Raw genomic sequence first — 12,454 nt, 5'->3', positions numbered from 1 at the left:
AAGCTCCATGAGGGCAAGGATCTTTGTCTCTTTCATTTACTAAAGGATTTTAAGCAGGTAAACAATACTTGGCACAAAGGAAGCACTCAGATATTTATTCAATGAATAAAAGCATGAATGAATTAACAGTAGGTCAATATTCTATTTTAAATGATAATTTTTGAGGTTATAAAGGTAGTCATGGAATCTCTTTCAAGATTTTAGCAGCCTTTTGGGTAGCAGTCCATAAAGAGTCACCAAGAAGATTGACTTTCTGTCTTCAGTGGAAATAGTGTCACCGTCTTTCATGCCTTATGGAAATGCCACCTTCTTTGCCTACTATTATTGGATAAGATGACCTCAATTTAATCAATCATGGACATTTATTTCCTATTTCTGCCTTCTACTTTCTGGTGAAATTGCTGCACGACAGCTGCTCATAAGTCATTTTTTTTCTGATAGAAATGCTTAGAGTGTGTATATGGGAGAAGTCCTTTCCCACTTTGAACCCATGTAGTCTTTCTGCCTCAAGTGTTTCTTCCTACTATGGTTTAACGGTTTCACCTCTAGAATATGACTTTTCCTTCATTAGGTTCATGAAAGAAAGTTTTTCTCCAACTCATTTTTGGATCTTAACTTTTGTGTTGACTGAGACAGAGCCCCTCCAACCTTCTTCAGCCTTTCCTTCCTTGAGGAAATCATTTGTAATACTCCAGAAGTATCCTTTTGCTTTCTACTAGGAGAGACTGAAGGACCCTAGGAAATAATAGCAAGAACATTTGGTGCCTTTAGGTGTGTACCTATCACCCAGGAGCCGGGCAGCTTCAGGGACTGTTCTTAAGAAAACCAGGACAACAAGTGGTACTTTTCCTCTCGTCTCTCCTCCTTTCCATCCTTCGTAAAGGATTATTGCCTAGATCTAGTATCTCTTTGAGACTTTTAATTGTCCTCAGGAACCTTGGGGCTGGTACCTTTTAATTAGAGGCTCATGGGTTACTGAGAGACTGAGGCTGTCTGTCAGAGCAGCACACAGTTCTCCTTTGGTGTCATTTGCCAGTTTCTTCTTGCTTGCTTCCCTTCCCTCCTAATTCACTGAGGTTTACAAACCAAGCTTGTCCTACTTTATCATGCTCATAGCTTGGGTTTGTGAAATCCATGGGAGTGACCACAGTCAGTGGGCTCAGTAACTAATCACACTGTTAAGGGGACTGAGAAGCAGGGGACTCGGGAGAGCCAGTCTGACTCCAAAGGCCTGAGAAGCAGGAGACCTGGTGGTGTAAGTTCCAGCCTGAGTCTGAGTCCAAAGGCAGGAGAAGACTGATTTCCAGCTTGAAGATAGTCAGGTGGACAGAAAGAATCCCTTCTCACTTAGCCTTTTGTTCCATCTGGGCCTGCAGTGGGGTGGGTGAGGCCTGCCCGCGGGAGGGCAGTGCACTTTACTCAGTCTGCTGATGCAATATCAGTCTCATCCAGAAATAGCCTCATAGACACACCCAGAAATAATTTTTCACTGAATATATGGACCTGTAGCCCAGTCAAGTTTACACATAAAATTTTGCTGTGCTGTGTTAAGTTGCTCAGTCATGTCTGACTCTTTGTGACCCCATGGACTGTACCCGCTCCACTCCTTTGTTCATGGGGATTCTCCAGGCAAGAATACTGGAGTGGGTTGCCATTCCCTCCTCCAGGGGATCTTACGAACCCAGGGATAAAACCCAGGTTTTCTACTCTCACATTGCAGGAAGATTCTTTATAGACTGAGCCACCAGGAAAGCACATAAAATTAACTATCCCCTTTTCTCTGACCAGCAAGCCCCTCATAACCACCATGCTACTTTCCATTTCTGTGAATTTGACTACTTTAGATATCTCTTATATTGGAATCATATATTATCTTTTCATGATAGACTTCTCTTAGCAAAATTGCCTCCAGGTTCATCCATAGTATGGCATGTGACAGGAATTCCTTTTTAAGGCTGAATAACACTCCATTGTCCAACAGAAGCAGAAGAGATTAAGAAGAGGTGGCAAGAATACACAGAACTATACAAAGAAGGTCTTAATGACGTGGATAACCACGATGGTGTGGTCACTTACCTAGAGCCAGACATCCCGGTGTGAAGGCAAGGGGGCCTTAGAAAGCATTAGTACAAATAAAGCTAGTGGAGGTGATGGAATTCCAGCTGAGTTATTTAAAATCCTAAAAGATGATGCTATTAAAGTGCTGCACCCAATATGTCAGCAAATTTAGAAAGCTCAGCAGTGGCCACAGTATTGACAAAGGTCAGTTTTCATTCCAATGCCAAAGAAGGACAGTGCCAGAGGATATACAAACTACCATATAGTTGCATTCATTTCACATGCTAGCAAGGTTATGCTCAAACTCCTTCAACTTAGGCTTTAGTAGTACATGAACTGAGAACTTCCAGATGTACAAGCTGGGTTTAGAAAAGGCAGAGGAACCAGAGATCAAATTGCCAACACTTGTTGGATCATAGAGAAAGCTAAAGAATTCTAGAAAATCATATACTGCTTCATTGACTACTCTATAAAGCTTTTGACTGTTTGGATCACAACAAACTGAAAAATTCTTAAAGAGATGGAAATACCAGACCACCTTACCTATCTCCTGAGAAACCTGTATGTGGATCAAGTAGCAACATTTAGAATTAGACATGGACCAGCAGTCGGGTTCAAAATTGGGAAAGCAGTATGACAAGGCTGTATATTGTCACTCTGCTTATTTAACTTCTGTGCAGAGTACATCATGGGAAAGCTGGGCTGGATGAAGCACAAGCTAGAATCAAGATTGCCAGGAGAAATTTGAACAACTTCAGATATATAGATGATACTACTTCAATGACAGAAGGCGAAGAGGAATTAAAGAGCCTCTGGATGAGGGTGAAAGAGGAGAATGAAAAAACTGGCCCGAAACTCAACATCCAAAAATTAAGATCCTGGCATCCAGCCCCATCATTCATGGCAAATAGAAGGGGAGAAAGTGGAAAGAATGACAGCTTTTATTTTCTTGGGCTCCAAAATCACTGCAGGTAGTGACTGCAGCCATGAAATTAAAAGACACTTGCTCCTTGGAAGAAAAGCTATGACAAACCTAAACAGTGTATTAAAAAGTGGAGACATCACCTTCCCAACAAAGGTGCTTTGGATCATAGAGAAAACCATAGTCAACCATAGTCAAAGGTATGGTTTTCCCAGTAGTCATGTATACATGTGAGAATTGACCCATAAACAAGGCTGAACACTGAAGAATTGATGCTTTCAAATTATGGTCCCAGACATATACACCATGGAATATTACTCAGCCGTTAAAAAGAATTCATTTGAATCAGTTCTAATGAGATGGATGAAACTGGAGCCCATTATACAGAGTGAAGTAAGCCAGAAAGATAAAGATCATTACAGCATACTAACACATATATATGGAATTTAGAAAGATGGTAATGATAACCCTATATGCAAAACAGAAGAAGAGACACAGAAGTACAGAACAGACTTTTGGACTCTGTGGGAGAAGGCGAGGGTGGGATGTTTCGAAAGAACTGCATGTATATTAACTATAGTGAAACAGATCACCAGCCCAGATGGGATGCATGAGACAAGTGCTAGGGCCTGGTGCACTGGGAAGACCCAGAGGAATCGGGTGGAGAGGGAGGTGGGAGGGGGGATCGGGATGGGGAATATGTGTAACTCCATGGCTGATTCATGTCAATGTATGACAAAACCCACTGAAATGTTGTGAAGTAATTAGCCTCCAACTAATAAAAATAAATGAAAAAAAACAAAAAAAACAACAAAAAAAAAACAAATTATGGTACCAGAGAATACTTTTGAGAGTCCCTGGGACCACAAGGAGATCAAACCAGTCAATCCTAAAGGAAACCAACCCTGAATATTAATTGGAAAGACTGATGCTGTAGTGGAAGCTCCAGTGCTTTGGCCATTTAATGGGAAGAACTGACACATTGGAAAAGACCTGGATGCTGGGAAAGATTGAAGGCAGCAGGAGAAAGAGGTGACAGAGGCTGAGATGGCTGGATGGCATCACTGACTCAGTTGACATGAGTTTGAGCAGCCTTTGGGAGATGGTGAAGGACGGGGAAGTCTGGCATGCTGCGGTGCATTGTGTCGCAAAGAGTTGGACGTGGCTTAATGACTGAACAGCAAGACTGCGTTGTTATGTATTTGTCACATTTTATCTATCCATATCTGTTGGTGGACCTTTGGGTTGCTTCCATCTCTTGGCTATTTTGAGTAGTGCTGTTATTAACATGGGTATAGAAATATCTCTGCTGGGCTCTGCCCTCAGTTCCTTTGGATATGCAGAAGTGGGATTGTTTGTCCATTAACTTTTTAAATAACTTTTTTTGATCACACCATGTGGCATGTACGATCTTAATTCCCAGACCAAGGATTGAACCCAGTGAATTCTGTGTAAATGAGCCCGTTTCCCTAGTACTTTATTTGCTATGAAATGAGTTCCTTGGTCAGAAGCAATGCTATGGGATACATGATAGTGAATAAGACATTTTGTAAATTCGTGGATGACAATTTCAGCAGAAATATTATGATCAGGGAAGGAAAATGCCTTTCTAGAGTGTCTAGTAAGAATGAGCATTGCTTATTCCATAATGGAAATGACTTAGTATAATCACCTTGCTGCCAGGTAGATGGCTGGTGCCAGTCGGGAGTGGTGGCATGTCATGGATTCAGTGTTTGTCTTTGGTATCGGTGGAGCTGGCACTTAACAGCCTTGGTTAGTGAAGATCCATGTTGCTGAGCCCATGCCTTCCCTCCACTCTTGCTGCTGTGACTCCTATGTTGTAGGGGTGACAAAGATGAGCAGAGAGAAAAGTGACAGGGAAAATATGCTAGCTGACACCCACAGAATACTTCATTTTGTCCTCCTGATTATTAAGATCCTCCTCTACTTCAGTTGATCGGGGCATAGTGCCCATCTTCAGAGGTCTGTTCACACACTTGCTCAAACCACCTTGGGACTGGTTTTCCTATCATCTTTTGGAGTCCCTGACCGTTCAGCCAATCTGTTAGCTTCTACCTCCAGAATAGTGTATATTTGTGCCTTTGATCATCTCTCATTCCAGACAAAATGATAGTCAGGTCCAGTACTTGAAGTTTTGCATACTGGGGGAGATTTTTGCTTCATCCTTCAATGCCACCCTTGAATAGGGCTGTCATGATGCAACTGTCTACCTTTTTTTTTTAAGTTAATTAATTTTTGGCTGTACTGAGTCTGCATTGTTGCACGAAGGCTCTTTCTAGTTGTAGCTTTTGGGAGCTACTCTAGTTATGGTGTGTGGACTTCGTGATATGGTGGCTTCTCTTGTTGCAGAGCTTGAGCTCTAGAGTGCAGACTCAGTCGTTTTGGCATACAGGCTTAGTTGCCCCACAGCATGTGGGATCTTCCTGGACCGGGATTGAGGATATGTCCCTTGTGTTGGCAGGCAGATTCTTAACCACTGGACTGACAGGGAAGTCCACTACTTTTGAGTAACGTCCGCACATCATACAGAAATATCTATATAACAAGCCCATTCTCTCCCTCACCCCCACATTCGTCAACTGGTTATAGGGAACTTTTCCACAGGTTCAGGATATAAGTTAAGAATGTAACAAGAATAAGAAATCTGGATTACTTATTCATGCAGCTTGCTTGTGCCTGCAGGATTTGTTTGAACCCAGTTTTGTATATACCACCTTCCTTTGAGATAGAGTGCTATCACGCATGCTCAAATTAATGGGGTTGATGAATCTGACAGTAATCATTTTAATCATGGGCAACTCAGGTCACATGCTAAATTGGGGGGTGTGAATGCAGTATCTGCTAAGGACCAGTGGCTAGTCAAAAGCTGATTTTTAAGAGAATACTTATCTGCAGAGGATGGTTTGCTTTTTCCCCAAATTCTAAAAGCTTGCACTATCATTCACCTGTAAGGACCTGCCAAACTTGGCCTGCTTAAACTCAAGCCATCAGAATAATACCATCAACTTGGTGGAGAATGAAGTGGAACTCTTGATGTCTACCAGAATGGAGATCTGATGGAGATTTCTCTACACTGGATTATGCTAGAGTTGATGTGGTTCTGAGGTAGGGTTGTGAGGGTACATTGCTGGTCCTGTAAGCAGAAGGAAACTGTTTTGGTGGTTTTTATTAAAAGGATAGAAGAAATAGCCTCATTCCAGTTTCCGGGAAATGGATTGATTTACTCCAACAATGAAACTACATCTGTTACTGCAGCTGTAATTGGAATCACATGTGATTATGCTTTCAGTAATTCACTGTCATTCCTTAAGACCCATCTGTACTCTGCACTAGCAGATAGATGAGTTGAATGCTGATGTGGTTGGAATCACCACCCTTTATCATCTTTCACAGAGTCACTAATCTCTGCAATCTCTCTAGGAATGTGGCTTTACCTTTGATTTACTATTTGGGTAGATCAGAGTTTTGGTGACTTCCACTTACTTTTTTTTTCTGTTTTCCTCTGTTAGCTCCTCATTCCATGGGTCAGGAAACTAATATGGGCATTGTGCCAGTTTCTGCATTTGTCTTTTAAAACAGCGCATTCCAAAGTGGGAAAATAACTTTGTGAATTAACCTTGGACCCACTGGAGCTAGACCTTAACCAAACCTTTCTTGTATAAGCTCCTCCCCTAGTGATCTAGTGAACCACAATAGCATATTAGCTCTCCAGGAGTTAGAGTCAGTTCCAATCCAGTGTCCGGTTATCCGAGGTATGTGTAACTCCCCTTCCCTAGTACACGGTCACCCTGCTAAATGGTTGCATGTTTCTTGGAGGAAGGCTAGGATTTGCAGTATGATCTTTTTGGGCAGGATGTTCGGGTTCCTAAAGGGGATCCACTGGCCCTGGGTCTGTGAAAAAACTTGTCAGAATTGGTTGAGGGCCAAGATGTCTTTTGTATAGATTAAACTTCTACTTCTGGTAATCAGACCCAGAACTTTTTACTTATACAAATCGAATAACATTGAAGTAGAGTGCCTATCTCTTTTAGTCCCAGGAATACTGTGATCAGCAGCCAATGCTAGTGATCTCTGTGGGTAAAACCATTTTGTTTATTACTTTGAATCCACTGCCCGTTATGATAACCATATCCATTTTGTTGCTGCAAGTTGAGGCCACCACTTGACCCTGTCACTTGAGGTTCCAAGATCTTCACTGAACCCAGCTTGGCGGCATCATTTTCCACTGTTTTCCATGGCTCTCCAGCTACTGCGCCTGGATGCTCACCAGGCTACAGAGCTCATCAAGGATGCTCAGCCCCTCCCCCACCCCAGCACATCTCTTAAATGCTGGTAAAGGAGGTATTTTTTTAACTCTTCCTGGGGACATAGTGGGTGGGTGAGTAAGACTTACATAATAAATACTGTCCATATGTGAGGGAAGTTATAAGCCATTTTTTTTTTAAACTCCAGGATGGAAACCAATGTTTGTAAGATAATGAAGATGTTTATGATCTCAGTAAATAAGATGAGTTAATATATGGAATATAGTCTGAGCTTGTAAAATATAACTGCTAACAAAATGTTTATATTCAGTGCTTTTAGAATGAAAAAGGGATTTTCTTAGTCATAATTGTTTTAAATATTTAGATTTTCTCAGGTGAAAAACCCATTTGAGGTTTATTTTCTGTGTTTTATTACATGATTAAAAATCAGTATTAAACAACAGGGTTTTGTATTCTTTTTTTCTATTCTGAGGATGAATATGACTATTCATGTTCTATAGTAGATATCTTTTTTAAAAGTTTCTGTCCATTTCTTTTTTAAAAAATAATTTTATTTGTTTATTTTTGGTGTTGTTGGGTCTTCATTGCTGCACAGGCTGTTCTCTAGTTGCGGCGAGCAGGGGTTACTCTCTAGGTTACTTTCTAATACTCTCTCTTCTCACCACCACTGTCTAGTGGTACATGGGCTTCTCATTGCAGGGGCTTCTCTTATTGCAGAACATGGGCTCTGGGGTGTGTTGGCTCAGTAGTTGTGGTGTGTGGGCTCAGTAGTTGTGGTTTGCAGGCTCTAGGACACCGGCTCAATAGTTGTGGTATATGGGCTTAGTTGTTCGTTCTGTGGTATGTGGGATTTTCCTGGATCAGGGATCAAACTTGTGTCTCCTGCATTGGCAGGCAGATTCTTTACCACTGAGCCACCTAGGAAGTCCTGTCCATTATTTCTTAATAATTGAGGTCTTGCATGATACTGAAGTAGATAGAATGGTTGACAAGGTGGAGGAAATAGACTCACCTCAGTCATTATAATTTACTGTTTCTTCTGTGGAACTGTAGGTTACTGAGATGATAGATAACACCATCCTGAAAAACAGTGGTTTATTTAAGTCATGTAAAAAATATTTAGTTTTTCAGATTGTCCAAAAGGGGACATTTAAATGGAAGGTTTGGGCCCTTTCCTTCCGTCTCACTCCCTTCTGTGGGCTGCTAATTCAAGGAATAGCTTTGGCAAGGTGAACCCAGACTTGACCTTGGAGAAGAAAAGGGCAACCCACTCCACTGTTCTTGCCTGGAGAATCCCATGGACAGAGGAGCCTGGCAGGCTGCAGTTCATGGGGTCACAAAGAGTCAGACACGACTGAGCACCCAGACTTGAAACCTGCTTAAAAGTGAGAAAGAGGTTGAGACAGGCAGCAGTGATGTGAAAATACAGGCTGGCACCCATGTAAAGAGACATATGTGGACAGACAGAGAAACAAGAAGATTCTGAGTTGGCATAATGGTACTATAAATGGTCATGACACATGCTTTTCTTCATTTGGACTTTGACCTTTGAAAAACCATTTATGACTATTGTTAAAATTTTACTGTATTTATTTGTTTATTACTGTTCTTCTCTGTGAGTTTTTAGTCCTTTCACTGATTGGATAGCTTTAATAGTTTATTGTTTGGGGTGCTAATAGTACAGTGATTAGGACGTCATTAGGTTGAATCGCATTTCAGTCAGTAAGCTCCTGGGTCTTTTCTTTTTACTTGTGAACACTTTGTCGTGTTAAGGTGCCAGTGAGTACTTCTGTCTTTAATGAAGGTGGCGGGGGCATAAAGCATATACTTTGCACCTCATTTGAACTTTATTGTAAAGGCATTTTCAGGCAGAGAGACTTTATTGTATGTCGAATATAAGCTTTGCATGGGTCAGTAAGGGGAGGGCATTTTGTCCCCTTATCCCTCAGCAACCATATTATGGTGATTTTATTCTTTTGGATTTCTAAGAGCAAGTTTTCTCCCCTATTGTATAAGCTAACAGTTTTCCCGGGTGTCCTTGAATGATTTATTCATGGCCTACTTGTGTAGCAGCAAAGGAAAAGAATTATACATTACATTTTTTTTTTTAATCTTGAGCAAGAGAACAATTTAAAAAAATATATTTGGTAAGACCTCTAATAAAATTTTTAATGAGTTGTCTCTCCAACTCATAGTCATTATGAAGAGTACTGTCTCCTTCATTTTCATGGCTGAGGGCACTGTCTTCTTTTTTCCCCCTCTCCCTGGGATATGTGTTGTTTCCACATTACTTTTGGCTTTTCAATTAATTATTATTCTTCTCTTTAAGAAAATCTAAGGTGTACCCATACTTTAGATAGTGTTTAAATTATACTTTGGCAATGTAATGTTTATTAATAATAGTTTGTTCAAAATTAAAATAATAATTATCATTAATACTCTGAGGTAAATCAAATTGTTCTGTTATTAACCAAATACTTTCCCCCCTTTACTCATCCTTTCTTTCCTTTGTTACTGCCTTCTTCCCTCCTCTCCCTAAGGTTCCAGCAACTGAATACTGGAGGAATGGATGAATGAGCTTATGTAATTGTTTACTGTCTCATCTCTTCTTTTTAGATGGTAAATTCCATAAGAACAATCTCCACCGCTCTTGTTCATCTCCATTTGCCATGTCTAGGATTAGTACACAGTAGGAATACATTAATGAGTTAAATTAGTTGAATGAATGAATCAATGAATAATAAAAAAGTTATTATGAATGCTTCTTATCTATATTAATATTTAGATTATAAAATATGAGAGGGAGAAATTATTATACTTTTAGTATGATTTAAAATTTGCTACTTAATTCTTTACAGTTTATGAGTAATACAATAAGCAAACAGTGTAAAGTAGTTTTTGAAACTAAACTTTGATGATTTGGATTAATATTTTAAACTGCATTTAACCATGTGACCTTGATTAGCTCAACTAACTTATGTCCTAACTAAATTAAAATAGTTTGAGGGCATAATGTGGAAATACATTTTTACAGTGGGTATCAGTTTTAAGAGTTTTAATTGAAACATGATGTGGGCCTATGTAGATAGTAATAGTATTTTTATAATTTATTTCAAATTGTAACTTGAGAATTTTAAGGATTGAAGAATATCATTTCTAAGCATAACAGAAAATTTTGTGCTCTTGGGTTCAGAAATTACTGTTTGAGAAAAATAGGCCTGACTGATCAGAAACACAGGGACCAAAGTAAGTATATTTAACTTCCCCAAACAGTGTTTAGTATAGACTGTTTATTTAATTGTTGGGTGACAGGTATGTACAAATACTTTAGTTCCTTTGGAAATGGAGGGGAAGAAAAAAGAAAGAGCTTACTACAAACTACAAGGTGGACTTAGGTACAAAGTAGCCATAAATTTGTACTTGATACATTATGAATTTAATTTGACCACTTGTTTAGAAATCGATTAATACTTGACTATGCAGCAGTATACTTAGAAGAATAAGAGTCTACTCATGTATCATGATGTCTTTTCAGCTAACTATTGTCTCTTTGTGGCTTTAATGGTATATTTTCATTCTCTATTTTTCTGTAGGCATCCACAAGGACAAAGATACACCTCCCAGCTTCTCTGTTGTCCTTGAGACTTTGAGACGTACCTTGACAGATTACCAGAACAAGCTGGAAGATGCATCTAATGAGGTAACACTTGCACTGTTTGGCTCCACACACATAGCCTTCGGCCTGCAGCAGTACGTATTACTTGCTTGTTACAAAGGTCAAAAATATTGCAATGTTGATTTGACAGCCTCACAGATAAAAAAATAATAAGTTGTCTGTCACTGTTTTATCTGTAAGCGTGGCCTAAAGTCAGGTCTCACTTGTGTTTTTGTAACTCTTCTGTCACACTACTATTTTAGGAGTTCTAAAGACTGTCACTTCTTGGTCTTCATAATTTATCTATTTTAATTTAATAAAAGAGCTGTGCAACTCAGTTAATATAATATTTAAATGTTAATGTGTTTTCATGAGATTTGGAATACATAGTGGACATTTAGGGCTTGTCGATATTTTGGCTTAAGAGTTCTACAAATTGTAGAGATCTTACTAAAAAAGAGAGAAACTAGTTTGCATTCTCTAAAGGGAGTGACTGTTAGAAGTTTTTTAAAAACAAATATCTGCTTGGTGTAGCCTGGAGGTTTTTGGTTTCCTGATTGAAAAAACTCATGCTTCTATTTATCTTCTTTTTTTAAAAATGTTTTCTTTTTTAATTTATTTATTTTAATTGGAGGCTAATTACTTTACAATATTGTAGTGGTTTTTGCCATACATTGGCGTGAATCAGCCATGGGTGTACATGTTATCTTCTTTTTTGTATTGTTTAATTTGTGGATTGATAATTTTCTTATTATCAATTAAAATGTTTTATTTTTATTTTATTATTTTGTTTTATTTTATTATTAAAATGTTTTATGAACTTCTTTAAAAATTGAAGAGTGTTTTAGTTACGTCTTATCAAATTAGAAAATATTAAATAACTACGTTAAACACAGTAAAACAACAGACAGTTTTTCCAATTGAAGACAAGTCACAAAACCTGGAATTTAGTATTTATCCCTTTGTGTTTATCTGTTTATTTCATGTAATACAAAGGCCATGAAACCCTTATATTTCCCATTTCAAAAGAGCCATGTTTTACTTTAGTTTGTTAAGGTGAAGAAAGAAGGAAAAGTGAGTCTTCTTAATGCCTTCTGTAATTGTTCACAAGGCTTAAAAGAAAGTGACCACTGGAATAATTAAATTTATATAAAGAGCAAACATTGCCGTCTTTCCCAGTGAGACAAGACAACCTGTATTGTTAGTAGTTTATGCACCTCTTCTGAGGCCTAGCTCTGGAAGCTGCAGGGTAAGTAGGAACATATTACCCACAGCGAATTGTTATTTGGGAGGATGAATGTCACATGATCCTCAGCACAGTTGAAAAGTCGACTCAGCAGGCTTTGGCTTAGTAATGTGCTTTGTTGTGAACCAGTGCCAGAGACAGCAGTGGGGAGACCAAGGGGGTGGCTGCAAAGAAAGCAAAAAGAGCAGTCTGACAGAAAGAAGAATGAACTGTCAAAGAAAATAAATCACAGGCGGAGCAGGACCAACTGATGACCTGCCACAAGCCTTCCCAGTAGGACTGCATGT

The 12,454-nt window shown here is 39.2% G+C and overlaps 1 protein-coding gene across 6 annotated transcripts in view; it reads left to right on the top strand.

The window, feature by feature from the left end:
- Positions 1-12,454, top strand: part of CCDC171 (coiled-coil domain containing 171) — a 314,797-nt gene that overhangs the window by 90,687 nt on the left and 211,656 nt on the right. For all 6 annotated transcript variants that reach the window (XM_065908260.1, XM_065908262.1, XM_065908264.1 and 3 more), the window contains one exon: positions 10,860-10,966. In XM_065908260.1, the coding sequence (XP_065764332.1) occupies positions 10,860-10,966 (107 nt within the window). The remainder of the gene's footprint in view (positions 1-10,859; positions 10,967-12,454) is intronic.

Source organism: Muntiacus reevesi, chromosome 17 (assembly GCF_963930625.1).
Source record: "Muntiacus reevesi chromosome 17, mMunRee1.1, whole genome shotgun sequence".
Lineage (NCBI taxonomy): Eukaryota > Metazoa > Chordata > Mammalia > Artiodactyla > Cervidae > Muntiacus > Muntiacus reevesi.
Note: the sequence above shows the minus strand (reverse complement) of the source record. Positions and strands in the feature narration are given on the sequence as shown.